Here is a 23419-nt window from a genome sequence, read left to right as displayed (position 1 = left end):
AATCTACTTTGAATTGAACAAAGTATATACTGTATTTCAGGACCGTATTTTCTGGTGTATAAGTGGCATCAGTCAAAACATGCATCACGAAGAGGAAAAAAAACATATACAGTAAAAGTCGCATTGGACTACAAGTGGCATTAAAGCTGTATTTAAGATGGAGCTATTATCAAAGCATTTTTTTTTTTTTTTTTTTTTTTTTTTTTTTTTTTAGGAGTGTCATGGCGCCACTCCTTACAAATTCACAAAAGAAGAAGATGAAGCCAGAAGGAGGGGGCAATGTTTACAACACAGAGAAAACTAAAGCTACACAAGCTGAAGTATGTCATTTATTAAAAGCATAAATATGTATACAATAAAAACTTACCTGTTTGATAAATGTCAGCATATTCTTGAGGAAAACACTTTGTGTCTGTGTGTAGATTGTGTGTACAACGTATGAAACAGCCGTATTTTAACACCAAAACTTCAATTTGTATTCACAAATTAATGAAAACGAACTGAAAATCATACATGTGTATTTAGTTAGTTAGTGGCTGACACAGTAGCTACAATCTACAAGCTAAACATAGTTTGCAATCTAATTAAACAACAATCCCGTCTAAAATACATTTCTCAAGCCACACAGTTATCATAGCATTATAGTTGCACATTACTTACAGACCTGTAGTCTCCAAGGCAGAAGCGTATTTGAAAGTAACAAAAAGCGGCTGGTATGCATGCTTTTTGGAAGCATCATTCAATTTGTGTGCCTAATTGTGCCACAAACTCAACTCAAGGAATTATTATAGCCACTAGGTATCGCAAAAAAACCCAACAAAAAAACAACCACTACCCCACTTAAACATAAAAGCAGCGTGGATCGTTCTTCCAGCGTGACAAAGATGAGTGTGTAATTTAGGCCACTTTTTTCCTACTTTTGAAATCTCCTACAGTGATCTGTGTGAATATGAGAAAATTCTCCTATTTCCTGAGCTAGATAAAGTCCTTAAACTCCTCCTGTGAGATTATTATTACCTAACAAGTGAATCTCAACGCTTTTATTGTAATTGATGAGAACATTAAGTAACATTTAACACAGTTTACTTCTTTAATACTCACATCTTTGTGATGAAAAGTGTCACCCTCAGCTTCATCCCTAAAACTACAACATTCTTCTCGGCTGTGCTGATGTCAAAAGCCTCTCACTGTCTACTTTCGGTAGTTTTGATTTTTTTCTTTACTTTATTCATCACTTTATTTTAATATGTTATCTTGGCCAGCATCTCTCAAAGTCTATCCAGTGTAATAGTTATTATCCGGACTCGCCTCCACCTTTTATCTTGCAGTTAGGGCTACTTGTTTCATTTATCACACAACCTTCTTTCATAACACACTAACAGTTAACTGACCGAGTCTGCTTGAGTGTAATGAGTAATAATTTAATGAAGGTTAAGAAACATTTACGTTTTAGATCCCGCTCTGTAAAATGGCAATATCCACCCCGGCAGCATCCCGCTCACGCATGCGTGATTCATGGATGCTCCACTAGACAGTGTACACTGACGGCTAGTGACTGCTTTTGGGGCGGGGCGGACCTCTCTGTAGCACCCGCTGTTGTTCAGTAAGAACAAAAACTACAGGACCCTGCGGCACAAGGCCAGCGAGCTGGAGGCGCAGTTGGAGAGTTTTTCCAAGCAGTACCTGCAGCATCACCACTGAAGCTTTCACTATGGATTCGTTTCTAGCGTTCTACCCTCGTCTTTATTCAAGCCGCTAGATGAATATCATCAAGGCTACTAACTAACCAACCTGTTGGACACTAACTGTGAATACTGTATGCCTTTTTTCCTCACGTCACTTTTCATCTCTTCCGTTTGTCTGTGAGACGTACAGTACGCCTCCACGAGACGCACAAACACACAACAAAAAAAGATCCGCAAAAACTACAAGTAAGTGCTTTCACTTTTAAATCACAAAATACTAGAAAACTCTCCAACAATGCCAGAAAAAGTTGATTTGTCGCTGGTCGCTTTTAAGAAAATATGACTGGAATGTTGCCAGGTTTAGCAACAAAGTTGCCAAGTTGGCAAAACTGGGCTCAAGCAGAGGCACATTAAGATCCTGGAGTGGCCGAGCCAGTTATTTTAAACACTAAAATATCTTGAAAAATACATTCCTGAAAGTATCTAAAGTACATAACTCACCACTTTTCTGACTCTGCGTTTGGAGTCAATCTGCAGCTTGTTCAGCTTCTGCTGGGCAGCTTCCAGGGAACTCTTTAGATCCAGCGCTCTTCTCAACAGACGCTGGTCTGCACCAGACTTGGTGAAGACCTGCCAACACACAAGCATTACCGCTTCATCTGAGCCTCCTTCCAAGGTGGAGATGATTTTGCACCAGTGTCACACTGATGCCACCAATGCAAAAAAAGATGCTGAAGGAAATTCCTCAGCAGCTACAAAAGCCAATAAAAAAGCAAAAGCAAGTTGATGAAAAAAGGCAACTATTGTTTGTGTACAGTATACAATATAGTGTTGTCTGTGTAGCTGTGATGTACAAACCTGAACCCAATGACGCACAGCTGGTAGATGTTTGCTTGTTAGGAGTCTTTGTAGATCTAACAATGTTGACACTACAGCTTCATTATCCTCAGTTTCAGCTACATGAAGACCTGTGGTCAATAAACATACAGTGGGATTGTACTATTCTTTCTACAAATATTAAAATAAGCAAAGAAAATGATCTATATACATTATGCCACATTTCATTCCAGAGAATAAAAATAAACAAATAACACTTTACATACAGGGAAAAACAATTCACATACCAAATTCCAGTAATTAAGATTTAATTTAATTGAGTTTTAAAGTTTTTCTTATGTATTACATTATCATTTTTATTCTTGAAAATGCTTACTGTAATTCAAAAATTTAAAATTTGCTTAAATATGCAGATATTTTGACTAAAAATATGTTGTATTCAACAACAAAAACCTAAATTATTTATCAATTAATACATTTTGAAAAACCGTGATAGTTTGAAGCTGCGAGTGCAAAGTGGCATGTGTGCGCGTTAGTACTGTTTATGTCGTATGTGCACCCCAAATGTAACTGTAAAGAAGCAAGGTAATTTCCTGTTGGAAATATGCATGAGAGCTTCCCAGCATACCTTGCGAGTTATAAATTGGTATAAAGTAGCGGGGTTATGCATTTACATTAGTGTGTAGGCATCTAATTTTAATGTTGTTTTCTTTTTGGTTGCGCCGTGAGTGAGGTAGGCTTTTGAGTTGGTTTGTGATGTGTGAGTAAGCGTGTAAATTTAAGGCCAATTCACTGCATATAAAGAACACCTCTACAAACAGGCTGATGTTTGTCTCGGACTACTTTCTGTGTGCCTCAAGCTGAACCAGTGTAGCATTAATGTGATGGAGATGAGACTGAACCAGTGTAGCACTAATGTGATGGAGATGAGAAAAATAGCTTGGTTTTCCAAAAAAAAAAAAAAAATTCAATCAAAAACGTGTGAATTTGGTGAATCACAAATATGAGGCCGTCCACTGTATTCCAAGCTATAAGCATAAACTGCACCTACCAGGACTAAGGTTCAAGTCCAGACAATAGGAGCGGGAGATAAGACCAGAGTTTTGAATAAACGCGTCTCCATGAAGAGGGTCATCTTCTGCTTCATGTCTTACGTATCCCTCATTCGGTTTCATCTGATGACGTTGCCCTTCTTCCATCTCCTCCAGCTTGTCACTGCAGTTGGATTCTTCATTTTCACCCGTCCTCTCCTTGTTCCCTTGCACGCTGCCTTGGGTGTCATTGGTCAGATTTTTGCTGCAGCAGGGCTGTTCATCGTCAGAAAAATTTGCGATGGTTGTTTGCCTGGTTAGCTGGTTAGTCTCTTTGTCGCCTGAAAGGTCAAATTGAGGGAAAAGCAGCGACAGGCAGGAATCCAATTCTGTCAATGCTACCTCAATTTCCGGGGAGGAGTCTGTAAAATACAAAAAACAATAATAGAGTTCAAAATCACTGTTGCAAATCTAACCTGTATCAGTTTGACCTACACCAGAAGAGGCGTTGCAAGGGAGAGAGAGACAGGCTTATTGGGAGGAGGAAGTCTCAATAATGAGAGCATTACACTGCTTAGTTTTCACTGTCCATTTTATAGGAGCAGATCCTTTCTCATGTTCAAAGACACCATCTTTATCCCTCTTGATAGTCACAGCGCTGGCGCAAGCAACCAACATTGATTTATCCACTTACTGAACATTTTACCTTGTCTAGTTTCAGTTTACTTTTCACTTTCCTTTTCTCTGACGCACTGCAATTAGAAGAGTGTGCCTCACACTTGGGAGACAGCCATCGATTCATATTCTATACCACTTATCTTACTAGGGTTGCGGGGGATATGCTGAAGCCTATTCCAACTGACTTCGGGCACGAGGCGGGGTACAAAAAATAAAAAATTGTGTTTACCATCCAAGTCTTTAATGGCTGCTTTCAATCTTTCATTGTATATCTTCTCCATTTTCCTTTGTCTCTCTCTTTCTCTTTCCCTCTCTGCTACTGTCCTGGCCTCGGCATCCTGAAAGTCCACCTGAAGAAAACCAGAAAGGATACAAAAGCAATTGTGTTATGGCTACTGTGAATCACGGTGGCGGTAGCATCATGTTGTGGTGAAGTTTTATTGTCTGTTTTAGGAGGACATATTGCTGTTTTAGTCGAACAACCTTTCCATTGACCTCACATCAACAACTAGACGACTGAAAGTTGGACAGATTTGGGTCAGAATTACGATAGACTTAGGCCAGAACCTTGTTCTGTTGTAGGTGAAACTTGAGATCAGTGTCATTTAAAACTATATTAGTGTATTGTATATACAGTCGTCCCTCGCTACATCACGGTTTATTATTAGTCAAACAATATTGAAAAACAAGTTATGTGGTACTCAGGCCACTAGGCATCAGTAGTGTTTCATGACATTAGATTATATTCGATTACATTAGATTACCTTCACACTGCATGTACAGTGGTGTGAAAAAGTGTTTGCACCCTTCCTGATTTATTTTTTTGCATGTTTGTCACCCTTAAATCTTTCAAATCATCAAACAAATTTAATTATTGGTCAATGACGACACAACTGAACACAAAATGCAGTTTTTAAATGCCTTTTTTTATTAAGGGAGACAAAAATCCAAACTACATTGCCCTGTGTGAAAAAGCGATTGCCCCCTAAACGTAATAACTGGTTGGGCCACCCTTAGCAGCAACAATTGCAATCAAGCGTTTGCAATGAGTCTCTTAAAGGAATTTTGGCCCAGTCATCTTTGGAGAATTGTTGTAATTCAACCACATCAGAGGGTTTTCCAGCATCAAGTGCATTTTTAAGGTCATGCCACAGCATCTCAATAGGACTCTTTATTTTGTTTTCTTCAGCCATTCAGAGGTGGACTTGCTGGTGTGTTTTGGATCATTGTCCTGCAGTAGAACCCAAGTTGGTTTCAGCTTGAGGTCAACAAAAGTGGGCCAGGATTTTTTGATGGACAGCAGAATTCATGGTTCCATTTATCACAGCAAGTATTCCAGGTCCTGAAGCAGCAAACCAGCCCCAGACCATCACAGTACCACCACCATATTTTACTGTTCGTATGATGTTCTTTTTCTGAAACGCGGCGTTACTTTTACACCAGATGTAATGGGACACACACCTTCCAAAAAGTTTAATTTTTGTCTCGACCACAGAGTATTTTCCCAAAGGTCTTTGGGATCATCAAGATGTTTTCTGCCAAAATTGAGATGAGCCTTAATGTTCTTTTTGTTCAGCAGTGGTTTTCGTCTTGGAACTCTGCCATGCAGGCCGTTTTTGTCCAGTGTCTTTCTTATGATGGAGTCATGAACACTGGCCTTAACTGAGGCAAGTGAGGCCTGCAGTTCTTTGAATGCTGTTGTGGGGTCTTTTGTGACCTCTTGGATGAGTTGTCGTTGTGCTCTTGGGGTCATTTTGGTTGACCAGCCAGTCCTGGGAAGGTTCACCACTGTTGTTTTTCGTCATTTGTGGACAATGGCTCTCACTGTGGTTCACTGGAGTCCCAAAGCTTTAGAAATGGCTTTATTACCTTTTCCACACTGATATATCGCAATTATTCTCAGTTATGTTTTAACTGGGGGGGGCAATCGCTTTTTCATACAAGGCCATGTAGGTTTGGATTTTTTTTATCTCTTCGTGTTGTCATTGACTAATAATTAAATTTGTCTGACAATCTGAAACATTTATATATATAAAATAAGAAATCAGGAAGGGGGCAAACAGTTTTTCACACCACTCTAAGTCACCCATGGCATGACCGACACAACATACCGGTAGTTATCCTCCTATTCCACGTGGAAGTGGTTTGGCTTGAAGGTTTTGGCTTTTTCCTGTGTCCTTCTCCATTCCGTTTGAAACACTTTCAAAGTTTAAAATAAGTAAACTAGTTAGCTCAGTAGCTTGCTATGCTAGTGGCGGCCGTCTCTAGTAGTCTCTTGTCGGTGATCTTGTAGCCTGCACATTAAGGAGGTGGTAAGCTTCTTAAGTTTAGAAGAAATACGTTTGAGACTAACTGGCTAGCTCGCTGGCTAGCAACCATCTCGAGTCCCTGCAGCATAAGACTTGCAATGTAGTGTAAACAACGAGTAATAGGTATGTTATTTCATGTCAACAGGGCTCTAATAATGTTAAAAAAACGTATTTAGAAAGTCATAAACAGGTTTTATATGCTCTAACTATGAAAATATTCCATTTATTAACATTGAATCCTATATCACAGAAATTAATTTAACACGGTCGGGTCTGGAACCAATTAAACGCTTTAAACGAGGGACGACTGTAATGACAATGATAATGACAATGATTAATAATTATAATGATTCCACTCTGGAAAAAGAACAGGTCGAACAAATCATTAAGGGGCCAAAATTAACATGATATTAATGCCCATAATGAGTGTATATGTGTGAGGTGAACACTTCATAATATGATGCGCATTATTATGTGTTGAGTTATAGAGGTATAATGTTGTTTGTAAATGTATTTGTTTCATGGTGTTTCATGTGTGGTGTTATTTATAAATGTATGTGTTTTATGGTGCATGTCTTTGGACAACAGATGAAATTTAGCTATTGCAGCTAATTCTGCCATATTTACTGTGATGCTTTTGCTCATATGTTGATTAATATGTACTGTCCAAATCAATCAATCTACAGTAATCCCTCGCTGGTAATTGGTTCCAGACCTGACCGTGATTAGTGAATTTCCACGAGGTAGGGTTCTTTATTTATCAACTGTACGTAGTTAGAGCATAAAATACGAACTTCTACATTGTAAGTTTGTACGTTTTTAGACATGAAATAACACCTCGTAGTCACCTTTACACTCGTATTACCCAATATAGTAGATGTAACAAGAAAAAATAAGCCATTTAAGACTTAAAAATGTTCCATTGCTAGAGGAGGTGAGTGAGGGATGGACAGAAAGTGACGTTGGGGTTTCAGAGTTGAGTTTCAGCTTGGCCTGGGCTGCGGCCACAACAGTAGCCCATGTTTTTCCATCCATCCATTTTCTATACCGCTTCTTCCTCATTAGGGTCGCGGGGGCATGCTGGAGCCTATCCCAGCTGACTTCGGGCGACAGGCGGGGTACACCCTGGACTGGTCGCCAGCCAATCGCAGGGCACATATAGACAAACAACCATTCACACTCACATTCATACCTATGGGCAATTTAGAGTCGTCAATTAACCTCACCTGCATGTTTTTTGGAATGTGGGAGGAAGCCGGAGTACCTGGAGAAAACCCACGCACACACGGGGAGAACATGCAAACTCCACACAGAAATGCCCAGATCTTCCCGATCTCCAAGCTGTTACTGTGTTGGCCGACGTGCTAACCACTAGACCACCGTGCGGCCCGCCCATGTTTTTATTAAAGATTTTTTATTAGGTATTATTGTGCCTGTTGTGAGATCATTTAAACCTGTCACAAAAGCCTGTTGCTCCGGTGCTTGTGTGTTCTGGTGCTTGTGTGTCTGACCGAACATTACAGCAGCATTACTGACACCCAGTGACCAGTGTAGAATACTACATATCATCACATCTTTGGAATGCCCTATATTTGTCTTTTACTTTATTTAGCCATTTTTATGCTTGACAGTGCTTAATTGAGACAAAAATACATAAAATGTGCCAAAATATGCATTTTTTTAAACTAAGAATAGGCTGTACTCAACTACAAAACAGCATGGCTTATTAGTTGATATATTATATATGGCCAGAGATCAGAAGACATCATCTCACTCACCTTTTTAAAGTGTTTGAGAAAGTGGTAGCCCAGCTCCAACTTCTTATATGCTGACCCATACGAGGACTGCCAGGACTGGATGGTCTGGACAGCAAGTGACCTTAATTTTCTGGCTACTAGCTGAGGAGGAGGAAGGGGTCGCTCAAAATTGGTCTCAACTGTCAACTCCAATAACTCCTGCCAGTAAGAAAAGATAGAAGATAAAGGCTGTGGTTATTGGTGACTATCAACCAAATCTGCTGTTCAAATTCAACTTCAGTGACTTTTCAATTACATCAAGAAGCTCACAATTAAAACTGAAGAACTAGCTTCATGTTCATGTTCATCTGATGTACCGTATTTTGAAATACGATCGAGAAAATGAAAATGCCTATTTATCTGTGCTGTACAGACTGAATTTGAAACTGACACCAGGAAAACGCAACAAAATGGAGAGCTGTGAAGCATACAAGCGTATTCAAGAGTCAAATTGCATGCTGAGTACAATAAATTTGTACATGTTGGCAGGTCTGCAGTACCACTGAAAGTACTCCCTGCCTCTCACGCTCCCCTGACAGTTCACCGAACCCCTCCAGGTGGCCCATCCCACTATTTGAGAAGCACTGCCTTAATGAAGAAATACCCAACACAAACAAACTGCCAATGTGGATTCCCTGAATTTAGTGATGTGGAATGAGATTGGGAGCTCATGAGCTTTTGAATTCAATAGCATTTCTCACCTTCTTTATCAAAATACTGGCTCTTGCAACTAGGGTTGTCTTCCACTAAGGATTTTCATAGTCAAATCTGATTCATAGGATTTTGTCCATAGTTGACTAATTGTTGACTGTTGCTTTTTTTTCTTTAACAGCAGCGCTAATGGCAATACCGATAAATAAACAGATCTCATTTGTGACGTTTTCCACCTCAAAGAAACAGGCTAAAACACTTAGATAAACGAATAAGCATGGTAGGTGAGCAACAACATCCATCCATCCATTTTCTATGCTGCTTGTCCTCATTAGGGTCGCGGGGGTATGCTGGAGCCTATCGCAGCTTACTTTGGGCGAGAAGCGGGGTACACCCTGGACTGGTCGCCTACTAATTGTAGGGCACATATAGACAAAAAAACATTTACACCTATGGACAATTTAGAGTCACCAATTAACCTAACATGCATGATTTGGAATGTGGGAGGAAACCGGAGTACCTGGAGAAAACCCACGCACGCATTAGGAGAACATGCAAACTCCACACATTCGAACCCAGGTCTCCTGACCGTGTGGCCAACATGCTAACCACTCGGCCACCGTGCGGCCCGTGTGCAACAACGGTACCTTAATTTATTTAAGTGACATAAAAAGCAAGACGAACGAAACAGAAACACTATTGCTGTCGGCACATATCAAAAAAGTGCACATAGAATAGAAATAACATGGCTTGAAAAACAACAACTTGCCAAAATTCTGTTAGCAGCCTAATTTCTTGCATAAAAATTAGGGCTGTCAAAAATAACACGATAACGGCAGTAACTACTTTATATCATTAATTATGTTAAAATGTTTTTTGTGTAATTAATGCATGTGCACCAGAGCCAGCACACCTCTCTGTTATGATGGCATATACAGTAGAAGCACAGTGGAGCATCCCCACACAGTCACACAGAGTCTGACACTCTTTTATAACTTCATTCTGACCTGAACACATCAACAGCAGTACAATTCCAACAACATACAGTATGTCCAGTATCTCCAACTCACACACGTCTCTTGTCCGTTCATCCTGGGAACGACATTTCATCATTCTCATCAAGGACTGTAGAGTTAATAACAGGACTGCCGACTTAGCATCATCCACTTCCGTAGTATGCGCTGCACAGGTTTGGCCTCCATGATGGTGAGCAGAATGCAGAAACACTGCATTGTAAACATGTCCTAATAGATGCTCCAAAAGACCAGATTTGTCATTTTTCAAGTTCCCCAAAAACAAAAGCAGGTAAGTGTCATAAAATGTTGTACATTTCTAACACTGGTTGTTGTAAATAAACAGGACTTTGGACAAGACTCACAAATTGTGTGGGACTGCCACAATATAGCTTTAAGCTAACTTGTTTTTCTGGCTGATTAGTTGAATGAATGACAAGTCAGTGATAATGATGACTTAGATTATAGTCTATCAAATGTATTAACAATGCCATTACTGAAATGTAAATTGTGTAAATACTTGTTCCCCGTCAATGTAAATGTTTTTACTTACACATCGTTTCCTAAAATGTTGCTTTGGTTTGCGTACACTAGTCTGGTTAGCGTACCACCTGGCGCACGGAACAAACTGCTATGTCTGGCTTGTTTATTAAGCCTTCTTGGATCACACGCTCAAGACCAAATCTGGCAATACATAGTCCACACTGTACTACGGCATCCTGTAAAGCCCATTTCACCTCAAATCAGAAGTACTGTCTTCCCTTGCCCTTACTTATCACCACGGATGTGGACTGGATTCACAATTTTGATGACTTTGGACTCGACAGTATCATCAAAGACTTACAATCGACTTGGACTTTGACATCAATGACATGTGACTTCACTCAGACTTTACTCTGATGGCTTCAAAATAATTGAGATTTTCAGTGAATGTGTTGAGTAAAATGTGCCCCCATGACGTGACTTGAACTTGCGCCTCTTTACTTGAAACTTGAGATTAAAGACTTGAGACTCCCTTAAGACTTGCACAACACTCAGTTTCTTCCACCTGAGCTTATTACAGTACTTGTGTTGGTGTTGGTGTATGAAAGCAAAACGACAAAGGCTCAATATTTGTCGTTAATATATATTCTTCTTAAGGATATCTTGCACTGCTTGCATTCGCAGATTTGGTTTTATCCATCCATCCATTTTCTATACCGCTTCATCCTCATTAGGGTTGCGGGGGCATGCTGGAGCCTATCCCAGCTGACTTCGGGCAACAGGCGGGGTACACCCTGGACTGGTCGCCAGCCAATCGCAGGGCACATATAGACAAACAACCATTCACACTCACATTCATACCTATGGACAATTTAGAGTCGCCAATTAACCTAACATGCATGTTTTTGGGAATGTGGGAGGAAGCCGGAGTACCCGGAGAAAACCCACGCGCACACGGGGAGAACATGCAAACTCCACACAGAAATGCCCCAAGGGAGAATCGAACCCAGGTCTTCCCGATCTCCAGGCGGTTCCTGTATTGGCCAACGTGCTAACCACTAGACCACCGTGCGGCCCGAGATTTGGTTTTATGAAAAACACAAAACTTACATACCTGGAAGTTGTCCACAAGGAGTGTTCTGAAGTGGTGAGATCGAGAGAAGAGCTCAGTGGCAACCTGAAAGGCTGATAGACGGATCTCGGCGTGGTCTTGGTTGAGCTGGGACATGACTGTGTGGTACACATGATCAATGCAGTCATTGGACTCCCTACAGGCAATCAAACAGGAAAGAATAGTTCATTGAAGCACACAAGTTATTTATAGAAAAACATTCAATAGGGGTGTTCCGGTACAACTTTTTCATTTCCCATACTATACCGATATTGCAGCCTTGCATGTTAGCTGAAACTGACATCAAGCCAATCCCAAATCAGAAGGAATCATACTGTACATACTAGGGGTGTCACGATCTCACGCCACGATGCTTAGAATGGAGCTTCAGGAAGTAGTGATGCTGATGAGTGAAGTAGAAGCTAATGTCATGTTTAGAAATCTTATGCAGCGATCTGTGACACATCTCTGAAACTCATGGGTCATTGCTAAGATCATCGAGGCGGTGCCTCGATGCTTGTTCTGCGTGTTCGTGTAAAGACGAAGACCAGCGAACTAGATAGACCCATCACCAAGGTCAGTCCCCTTCTAGAAGCAGTATGAGACAGATGTTGAGAACACCGCGAGTGTAGATGTGACACTCTTGAAATTGAACATTTAAAAAAAAAAAAGACAAGATTTACAACAATTAGGAGCCGGGTGTGTGAACCAGTTAATTATAGTGTGTAGTTTTCGTCATTTATGCGAGATGCACACTTTAAATATTATTTTATTCAAGTGTATTTTTGTTTAAAATAATTCCATTGATTAAAAGCACCATTGAGGTGCACGGCCACGCACATGTTGGGGGAAGCGCTGTGAGCCAGAAACTAAGTGTAACCTTTTGACTGCTGTGAGCCACACTTTTTTTTTCTGTGGAATAAAATATTTAGTTTATGCAACTATATGGACTTTGTGTTTGATTACACCTTGACAAGAGACGACTTTAGTAGTTTTAGATCCCAGGAGGAGGAAGAGGACAGTGATGAATGACTTTTCTGGTAGGCTTAACTAACCATTTTGCTTTTTTTTTTCTTTAAATTCAATGGGTGCAGCTTTCATACCGGTGCTCTCTCTTGCGGTACATTTGTCTCATTTTGTAGAGTGGAATGTTCAAAAAGGCTTGATCGAGTGATATTACTCAAACAGAGAACAATAGTCAGCACTTCAACGTGTGGAACAAGGATCCTCAAAAGCAGACGCACAGAAACCAAGCAGGATCACGCACAGGTCGTCAGCCATTTTGCTTTAACCTGACTTACTTGCATATCGTCTTGACTTCCTTCATCTTGTCCTTGTCAATATGCGGCTGACCAGAGGTGGTAAGCTCCTCCACAAGTTGAGACAGTCTGTCCCTCTGCGACAACTCCATTGCTAGCAGTTGTGATGCCTGCAGACACACGCCATTAGTCAAATGGAGTCTTTTTCTGACAATCCATGATTTCAAAACAGCTGGAACAAAGGTGTCAGCGTGGACTATATCCTACTTGGAAATTACTTGTGGCAAAAACGAAACGTCATTAAAATACAATCGATGCCTCTTTCCAACCACTGTAATGTAAACAACGAGCGACAAGCTGACTTTCAGCAACACAATTTGTGCTAAGAGCAGGAAATATAACGTTGTGCTTTTCCAATATCTGACGCTGAGATGGATAGACAGGGACCGTCTACAAAGAGCAACCACCGACAAGAAAAAATACTATTAAAAAAATCATTAACTTCATCGTTGTACATTACTGTAGATGATATCCTGCTGGTTACTCATCTACTGGTTACACGGAGTTTGGGAAAAATATTACTTTTTACATTTTTAAGGAATCATTTGTATCAATATTCAATAACTTCAACATTGTACATCGTAGTGTCTCACACATAGCTGGTGTACAGTTGGTTATACTACTTAGTTTGGAAAAATACCATTTTGTAGACAAAAAACAAATATTTGCATTATATATGAATATTCAATAACTTTATAATCATTCATCACAACGTCACTATGACCCATAGAATGTCTTTTGTTGGTTAAACTACAACTACTATTTCTAAAAAAAAAAAATAAAAAATAACAATTATTATATTTATTATACATGTATGATAACTTCTCAAAAACGTATGACAAAATGGTGTATTGTGGGTTATACAACTATTTATATTTTATATTTATATATATTATTATATATATATTTATATTTTATTGTATATTATACGTATATCAATATTTTTGTTATTAACGTGCCAGTATCTTTCGAACTTGACTGTAGTCACGCGATACAGAGAACAGATGATAAAAGTTAAACGTGATAAGGTAGAAACAGAGATGACATACAGCCATGTACATAAGATAAGACTATTTAGTGTTTCATAATGTATAGACAGTGTTTGTCTATATGTGCCCTGCGATTGGCTGGCAACCAGACAAGGGTGTACCCCGCCTCTAGCCCGAAGTCACCTGGGATAGGCTCCAGCATACCCGCGACAAGTGAGGATAAGAGGCATAGAAGATGGATGGATAATGTATAGACATGTCGTTATGACATGTATCCTATTCTGATATGGCACGATACAGAACATTGTACATTTACTCTTTCGTTTTTTTGCCTGCCAACTGCTTGATATATTATATAATTCAACTGTGTATGATTAAAGTGACGTGTACAATGTGTAAATACAGTAAATAATATTGAATTTTATCAGCGTATTTAACAAACCGTGTATTCTCCGTCTTCTTTCCTCCTCCCTTCTTCTTCTTCTGTTTATTGGCGGTTTAGAGGTGCATTACCGCCACCAATCGGACGGGAGAACTGTTAAGTCAACTATGCGTCCTCAATTCTTAATATCGTAGCAAGCAACGATTGGGCAGTGTTATACAGTTTTTAAGTCGTTTCCTTTTTAATGCTTGTACTTTACTGTTTCTCTTAGGGCCGAGTTTTATATTACTGGATTTTATGTTCCCAACAAAATGGATACTTACGTAAGCATCGTCACGACTCGTTAGTCTTCGGAATTTTTCGGCAGCCAATGGCTGCAAGAAGTAGTCGGAGTTAACTCAAAAAAAGAAATGAAAAGTACTTTACAGTATTTACATTTGTTACGTAGAAGCTATATTTAGTATTTTATGTTGTCCTAATGTTTATGTCGCCTGAGCACAACATAAAACATAAAAATGCTTTCAGTTAAGGCACAATGTTATAACAAGACATATAATCATTAATCATGAACCCTCAGGAGTCCCTTTAATTTAGTACCTTTTGAAGTCCCGAGAGGACAAAGTCGCTCCAAAACTGCTATGAAAACATACAGATGATTTACATTTTTTTGCTTAATCAGCGTGAATTCTAATCAAAATTACCCCTATTTTAACCCTTTAAATGCTCATTTGTTTCAATGGCCTCGCTATTTTGAAAACTATACAGTATATATTTTGCAGGCTCCCTTTGCCACTGTTTGCCACCCTATGGCAAAAACGAGTATTGCAAACCATGACATCTTTTTTCTGATTCATCTGAATATTCAGACAAAAACAATATTTGTCCCCAACATTGTCCAGAGTTACACAAATACACTCATTATTCAATAACACTAAAACAATAACAATCATAATACTATACACGAGATAATGATAGTAATGATAACACGATTTCAGCTTTAACACAACGCCGACATGCAGATTATAATTTAATGTTATTTCTCCCATTAACTGCTATTTTTAACTTTTAAAGTGATTATTTGCTATGGTAAACGCTTGCCTCACACTCCAGTCCAGATGGTGGCGATAATGCTCCATTTAAGATGGTTGCAAACCGCCAGAAAAACAAGACGACGACGAAGAGGAATTCGACGACGACGACGACGACGACGAAGAAGAAGAAGAAGAAGAAGAAGAAAAAGGCGGAAAATAGGAAAAGGTAAAAGCAGTTTGGGCAAAGTACGTGTATTCACTGATGTAGTAACCTTTTTTGTTTTGTTTTTAGTCTTGTGTGTGTATATGTTAACTACGCTCATGTGTCTTTTACTTCATCTAAATATGAACGCTGCGTCGCCAGCGTTGAAATGCATTCAAACATAAGAGGAATGCTGATGGACTATTTTATTAATATTATGACTGATTGACAACCCGTTCCACCTTTTTATTACTTAATCTGCCACAACTGTACCGGCTCGTCTTGGTCTGGTGTGGTCCGCTTTCACGGCAAAACAGTACAGTACTGCTGTAACGTCTCTACCGCCTCCAAACAACACAAACGAGAATAATGAAAGTTACTTTTTTTAAAGTTACATTCACCACGTACGCCACGGGTGTCCAAAGTGTGCCCCGGGGGCTATTTGTGGCCTGCTGCGTTTTTTAATTGGCCCGCACCACATTCTAAAAGTATCATTTAACAAGAAAACTTAAAACGACAACAGTGCCGTAATTCCTCTCTCCTAGAGTATCCATTACAATGACATGCTAAGGCGTTATAGCCAATCATGCACATTCGACAATTACCTCATGATGTGACACATCCAGTCAGGAGTGCACGTATGTAATGTTTGTCCATTTCAGATGTCTAACACTGCAACAGAGGATGAGATACAGCACCTCCGCTGCCAACTGAGGCAAAAGGAGGAGCAGGTCCAGCAGGCCGCCAGTGCTGGCTTGGATCTGCTCAATCAGCTTGCGGAAACGCAGACCAGGCTAGAAGAACAGAGAATAGAGATGACAAGTGCACTGGAGGTATGACTTTCCTAAACTAGCCACACATTGAAACCATTTCTCTTTTAAGATGGACGTGCAATGTCACACTGATATTAAGTCGGCCACCTCCATTTAGAGTCAGGGTCTCATCAGGCATTGTTTAGTGTGTATAATGGATGTTCTCTAGAGTGGAACCTTGGTTAGCTAGCGTTATTAAATTTTTCCAGAAGGGCCGAAACAAACACTAAGCAAATCAATTTTATAAGTGATAATGTAAATCCAATTAATCTGTTCCAGGAAGCCTAAAATGTCAACACAAAACATGTTTTTCTAGTTTTACAGTTATAGTTTTACATGCAGACAACAATTTGAAATGCATATAAATGATGAATGAAACAAATACTTTTACCTTCATAGAAGGCGTGATTTATTGATGTGACTGTTCCCAAAGACACGCTGTGGCAGCGAGATGACCCCTGTTTTGCCATGAGTTAGTTCCTGAAGTTTCTCACCTCAATAACCCAAAAATGGAGCCAAAGAAAGTTGCAAGTGCCAGCATTTTGATAACGACGGTGAGCAACACTACAAACTTGCTACAAACTTGAAGTTAAGAAATAACTTGTAGCAAAACAGGAAGGTGGGGTTGCAGAGGAAGTTGTCGATCTCGCTGCCACGTCGTGTCTTTAGGAAGCACAGGACAGCACGTCTTCAATGAAGGTAAACGTAACCTTAAATGTTCATTTATCCCATTCATTCATCATTTATATGCATTTCAAATTGTTTTATGCATTTAAAACTATAAAACATGTTTTGTTTTAACATTTTTTTCAGAGTCAACCACTGATGACATTTTTGATGGCTGACATAGCTGACTTTCGGTTCCGGTTTCCACTTTGATAGCAAGCTAAGGATGCTAAACAGTGCTTTTGATTGTGATTTAAAACAAAAGAACATTAGACTCACAGTTGGACTCACGCAGTGTATTAATAAGCCATATGTGTACCCTAGCTGGAAAATGTACGCAAACCAAGGCAAAATTTGGGCATACATTTTTTACTTTAACTAAAAAACCACGCTAACCGGGTCTACGCTGAGACTCCACTGTATAATCAATGTATAATGTACTTCATGTGAGGGTACACTGAAAACAGCTTGTTGTTTTTTGCACCATTACTGGTTGTATTCTAGTTAAGATTTGCTTCAAAATATCCACCCAGTTTTTATATTGCTTGTCCACATTAGGGTCACGGGTAAGCTGTAGCCTATCCCAGTGGAAGGTTACAAAATATAAACTACGAAGTAATTTTTTTTTGGTTTGTTGCACCCTATCACCGTATCGAGATATCCTTATTGTGAACCATGTATCGCAAATCGTATCTGAGACTCCCAGCCCTATCTTTGCATGCATCGAGTGGACTGAACGTGTTTGGAGGCAGAGAAATGGTGAATATGAGTCCAACAACAGCCTGGTGAGCAAGTACAAGAAACGTCTGACCTCTGTGCTTGCCAACAAGATTTTCTACACCAACTACTAAACCACCTTTTGTATTGCCGTCAAATACTTATTTACCTCTGTTTTATACTTATTTATAACCTTTATTTCATGTTAATTTTACATTCTGTCTCTCCCTGTTTAAAATAAATGTACCATTAAATATATCAATAAATGAAATGAAACGGGTGACTTGGTAAGGCGTTAACAATTTCCTTAATGACAATACGGTTCATCTCAATAGTAATGGTTGCTTCTGCTTTGAGGGTTTGATTCTTACATGTACTCTTCTTCTGTCGCTCTGAACAATGGAAGGGTCTTGAGCAAGATAAGTATAGCCTGCAGAAGGAAGTGGAGCTGAAGACCAGGGTCCTTGATTCACTGCAGTCAGAATTTGACCATTTGAAGAAGCAGCAGCGACAGAGCATCGACGAGGAAAAGGCGCAACTGCAGAGGAGCCATAAGATGACACTAAATGACCTCCACAGCAAGGTACAGCGACTCCCTTTTAAACCTAATACAGTCTAAAAAGAATATAATTCACACAGTTTGTGGTCATGTGCTTCAGTTATTTGCTTGTAGCTCACTTCATCAATGATAAAAAATCATATCAAATCATAAAAATAATGTAATAAAGTAATATTTTAATATTTTTCTACTCATCTGACTTTCCTAAGCCTGTGTGATGTCTTTAATGTCACTGTGTGATGTCAAAATTCTTGATGATATCATAATGAAATGCAGAGAAAAGTCATAAAGTAAGGCAGCCAGTACTCTTTGGGTCTGATCTGAACTTGATTACGTGTGCAAAGTTGATCCACTAAAGAGCGCAACCAGGATTGCGTCTAACAGAAATGTACGAACAGAAAATTAGCCATTTAAGATATAAATAAGACTCGTATTCATGCGAGTTGCTGTACATGTGGTCCTGTGATAGGAGAGCTCAGAGGGGGATGGACAGGAAGTGACGTCACGGGTTCAGTGTTGACTTTTAGCTTGGCGTGGGCCCGTTTTAGGGATTACTGTGCCTGTTGTGAGATAATTCAAACCTGCAATAAAAGCCTGTTGTTCCGGCAATCAAGTCTGGTGCTTGTGTGTCTCCCCGTACATTACAGTAACGTTCCTGGCACCTAGTGACCAATGTAGAATGCTACATGTCATCACAACATCTTTGAATGCCTCTATTCAGTATTTGTATTTTAGTTCATTTAGCCATTTTTATGCTCAGTGTGGAATGCTACATATCATCACGTCTTTGAGTCTTCAGAATGCCTTACACAGTCGTCCCTCGCCATTTCACACTTCAGATTTTGCGGTTTCACGATCACATTTTTTCAAAAATAAATAAATTAATAAATCATGCTGTTTGGTAGTTGAATACGGCCTATATTTAGTGAAAATATGAATATGTACGGATGTTAAATATTCTTGCCTAAATTGAGCATTTTGAAGCACATACATAGCTAAATGACGTAAAATACAAATACTGTATAAGGCATTCAAAGATGCTGAAGGAATGTTGTATTGTTCACGAGTCACCAGGTGTCAGTAATGTTTGAGACACACAAGCATCGGACTTGCTTGCCGGAACAACAGGCTTTTATTGCAGGTTTAAATTATCTCACAACAGGCACAATAATCCCAAATAAAAAAATTTGGACTACTGTCATGGCTGTTACCCATGCAAAGCTGAAACTAAACTCTGAACCCCCAACATCACTTCCTGTCCGTCCCTAACTCAGTGCCCCAAGGAGAACACATTTATAGTAACACGCACAAGTCTTATTTACAGTATGTCTTAAATGGCTAATTTACTTTTACTGTATGTTTACTATATTGAGAAATATGAGTGTAAAGGTGACTTGAGGCATGCTATTTCATGTCTAGACGGCTCTAATAATGTTAAAACCATATTTAGACACTTGCAAACAGCTTTTTTAATACTCTAACTACAAAAATATTCATTTTATTAATGAGGAATACTACTTTGCAGAAATTCACTTGTCACAGTCGGGTCAGACTATAACTGATTAATCGCAGTAAATGAGGGAAGGGATGACTGTAAATCGTGACAGAAGGGCCGTTGGCCTTCCTTTTTTTGTGTGTGTGTGTGTCCTGTCCAGCCATTGGGGCAGATAGTATTGTATCTAAATGCCCTTACATGCTAAACAGATTTGCTCTGCCAGGAAAAAGTGTAAGATACTCTTCCCCGTTATATTGATTTTATTTGATGTTTATTGTTATACAAATTTGGAGCGGCAGGACCGGAGCAGGAGGGGATAGAAAAGAGGGGCAAGTGCGGGGATAACAACAGCAACAATAACAATTGCGACGACAAGAACAAAACAAAAGCAAAAAATAGGACTACATCAGCAAATGTCTGTGACGGCCATAAAGACAATATTGGAGATGACAAAGTAATATCACCAGCCACAGTGATAACACAGAATTGAAACAGTCACTAATAAGTATTATTAGTGATAACAGCAGCCAATGAAAATAATATTAACAACTGTAATGCACGCAGTTGTAATAACTATAATGTTATTGCTAACTTCACCATCACTGTGATAAAACCAACAACATGATAACACCCTGGATACATCTGTGAGTTATGTGGGGAAGTACTTATGTACTGTGAGTGTGTATTGTATATGTGTGCGTGTACAGGTAACTTGGTAGGTGTGTATGTGTGCATGTCTGCTCGTGTATACAGTATATACGTGCATAAATGTGCACATATATGTGACCGTGTAATTGTCCCTGAGATTATATGAAAGGAGAGGGACTGCCTCCTACCACCCAGTCTAACCCTAACCCCAGTATGTCTGTGTTGTGTCTTAGAATATTTGCAGTCATCTTTTTTTATAATGGACTCCATTAATAGCTTTTAAAGAAGACGACAAAACTGTGTCATAATCACGTGATGGATTTGTTACTTATAGATGCTGGGATTAAAGTCTTCTTTGGATGAGTCCCGGCTTATTGAGAAACAGCTGAAAGAAAAACTCGATGTTCAGACCAATCTGCTGCATAGCAAGATGGAGGAGTGTCGTGTCCTAAACGAGCAACCTCACAGTTCATCAAACTTCGAGCTACTGGAGTTGCAGGACAAGGTCCTCGAGCTGGAGAACGTCAAGGTGCGTACATCTAATGCTGCGTACATGTTACACTTATGCTAGTACTCGTCAATCATTTTCATCTTTTAGTTGGAGTTGAAAAAGGCTCTAACGGAATCACAGTACAGAGAGCAGCAGCTACAGTTGACCAATGGCAGCTTGCAGCACAATGTCCAACAAATCACAGAGGAGAGCAACAAAGACATTGCCACCTGGTATAAGGCATTAGAGGTACGTATCGATGAGTAATACCTGCAATGTTAACACATACGATGTTGGTGCACTTCTGCTGAAATTTTAGGTTGTCAACTTACTGCGTACTCGTACTCAATCGTACCGTGCCTGAGCCCACTTCAAAACTAAGGCACAGCACTTTTGGCGAGGGGGAGTGTAGTTATGCTTACATGCATACGCACAACATAAGGCAATCGCTGCTATTAATGGTAACCGACACGATTCATAATAGAAATAAAATACAAAGATTGGGATTGAGCCCTCGCAGGGTGTAGGGCTGGTCTGCGTTCCATATGAGAATATGAGGTGTGTTAAGAAGCAACGTTACGACGATGCCATGCTACTGTGCAGAGTGGGAACAAGGATCTACATTCACAGACATTGTGTTTATAAGCCAGGGTGAACAGTAGCACCAAATGCTGAAAAAAAGAAGGTATCACCCAAAGCATCTTTGGCAGTTCATTTTTATTTGTGGAGGACTGCCACCGGTGAGTTAATGTATGGGAAAATACAAACTTTTCACTCCTGTTAGAGTGCAATGGACAAGACTGCACACCCATTTGCCTTTTTTCTGTGCCACAGAAATCTCGGGAGGCGAACCGAGAACTCCAAATCCAGTTGGATGGCTTTCTTCAACAGGCCCAGGACCCGGACAGCAAAGGCAACTCTCTCTTTGCTGAGGTAAGACCAGATATGTTTCAAACCAATGACATTTGTCAGATTTGGATTTCTAGAGGTCTTGGTATACCACTTTTGCTTCCTGCGAGCGTGAGCTTCATTTTCATATCAGTCCTGGATTTTATCAGGCTTTTGTGTACCTACATAAAAGACCAATGAACAATTTATGAACATGGTTATGGTTTAATTTATTTGAACATGCATACAAGTTACATTGGAATACATCACGTATTACAATTCACAGTTCCACATGTCCAAAAGGAGTAGGAAGAAGCAAAGCTTATTTAATCCTACCCTCCCATCCGTTTTACATCAATTGTAATACATTTGTTCAATTCCTGTTTTCCAAATGCACTCTTGCTGGTTTAAAGTACATAAGAAATGGTAAGGTAATGTATTAATATGTTAAATTAGTAGTCCAAGTTCTTGTTACCATAACTACCGTACTTCATATGACAATCATGATAAATAATTAGTTGGATAACGGGTGAGTATAGACTATGTACTCACAAAGTAATGAAGAGTTAATGACACGTGTAATAGTGATTAGACATAGCATTGACAATAAGATAGAGAACACAGTTGGATAATGGGTGTATACAGGAAATGAACTCGCAAGAATGAAGAGTTAGTAGTGTAGTGATTAAAGGTAGCATTTTGTACACAGTGGTTTAGGACTCTTCTTCCTTGTACACTAAGTCCCCAACTAATGAACACAATTGGTTCCAGACGACCGTTCTTATGTTGAATCGTTCTTAAGTAGGGGAAAAGGTAATATTACCAATGATATAGGTACTACATGTACGTGTATACATATACAGTATATGCGTATGTATGTAAATATGAGTTTGTATGCAGTAGTAATATTAAACGAGGATAATTAATGAAAAAAACAATAAAAATGATATTATAATAATACATAATGATAGATGTTATTTACCTTTGAAGAGGAGTGGTCGAGCATACGTCGTGGTGGAGGAGTTGGAGGAGGAGGTATTGGAAAAAAAGGACAAATCGTCGTCGTCGTTAGACTCTTCTAAAAGAGGTAGTGTTCTATGGGTGGTGTACAATTAAGCAGGACTATTAACTCTTCATAAACTTTAATCACACGCTCTGTCCGGGTTATACAATTTAGCTTTCCTTTTAGTTTTACACTATATCTCCCCAGCTTCTAACTCTTCCTCTGTTGGTCTCATTAGCGCTAAGGCTGCATTAGCAGTGTCACAGTGCCCTCTACTGGTCAAGCATGTACAGTAGCAGGATAAATACTGATTGAGCGACTGACTACAAGGCAAAATAAAATAAAATATAGACCAGTCGGCTTGTGATTGTATCCGCGAGTGTTCGCTAGTCAGGTGTTCGTAAGTTGGGGACCTAGTGTACTTTGCAAACATCAACTGTGCTTGTATTGTTTCTTGAAATCACTCATGTTAGTGCATTATTTGAGTTCCTTGCTGAATCTGTTCCATAATTTAATTTCACATACTGAATAGGGGTGGGAATCTGTGGCCATCTCACGATTTCTTTCGAAATATAATTTCCTTTTACTAAGTGTACTACTAAAACAAACCATATTTGTAATGAT

General features: G+C 39.4%; 2 protein-coding genes across 7 annotated transcripts in view; one reads left to right on the top strand and one right to left on the bottom strand.

Moving 5' to 3' along the window:
- Window positions 1-14385, bottom strand: part of uvssa (UV-stimulated scaffold protein A) — a 42741-nt gene extending 28356 nt beyond the window's left edge. For 4 of the 5 annotated variants that reach the window (XR_008572934.1, XR_008572933.1, XR_008572935.1 and 1 more), the window contains exons 1-8: window positions 14345-14385; window positions 12896-13023; window positions 11598-11751; window positions 8319-8495; window positions 4461-4581; window positions 3574-3975; window positions 2544-2653; window positions 2187-2315 (exon numbers count right to left, since the gene is read on the bottom strand). Coding sequence is in view for 2 of the 5 variants with exons in the window: in XM_054792543.1 (XP_054648518.1) it covers window positions 2187-2315; window positions 2544-2653; window positions 3574-3975; window positions 4461-4581; window positions 8319-8495; window positions 11598-11751; window positions 12896-13005 (1203 nt within the window). In the remaining 3 variants the exon portion in view is untranslated. Of the gene's footprint in view, window positions 1-2186; window positions 2316-2543; window positions 2654-3573; window positions 3976-4460; window positions 4582-8318; window positions 8496-10057; window positions 11533-11597; window positions 11752-12895; window positions 13024-14344 lie in introns of those variants that run through there. The other variant, XM_054792544.1, reaches the window with a different exon arrangement.
- A 1019-nt stretch (window positions 14386-15404) lies between these two features.
- spdl1 (spindle apparatus coiled-coil protein 1) overlaps window positions 15405-23419 on the top strand; it is a 23015-nt gene continuing 15000 nt past the window's right edge. Inside the window, exons 1-6 of one of the 2 annotated variants that reach the window (XM_054792804.1) lie at window positions 15405-15541; window positions 16180-16350; window positions 18119-18295; window positions 20749-20943; window positions 21013-21153; window positions 21739-21837. In XM_054792804.1, the coding sequence (XP_054648779.1) occupies window positions 16180-16350; window positions 18119-18295; window positions 20749-20943; window positions 21013-21153; window positions 21739-21837 (783 nt within the window). In that variant the 5' untranslated portion in view covers window positions 15405-15541. Of the gene's footprint in view, window positions 15562-16179; window positions 16351-18118; window positions 18296-20748; window positions 20944-21012; window positions 21154-21738; window positions 21838-23419 lie in introns of both variants that reach the window. The other variant, XM_054792806.1, reaches the window with a different exon arrangement.

This window comes from Dunckerocampus dactyliophorus, chromosome 11 (genome assembly GCF_027744805.1).
Source record: "Dunckerocampus dactyliophorus isolate RoL2022-P2 chromosome 11, RoL_Ddac_1.1, whole genome shotgun sequence".
NCBI classification, from domain to species: Eukaryota; Metazoa; Chordata; class Actinopteri; order Syngnathiformes; family Syngnathidae; genus Dunckerocampus; species Dunckerocampus dactyliophorus.
This window is presented reverse-complemented; position numbering and strand designations above follow the sequence as displayed.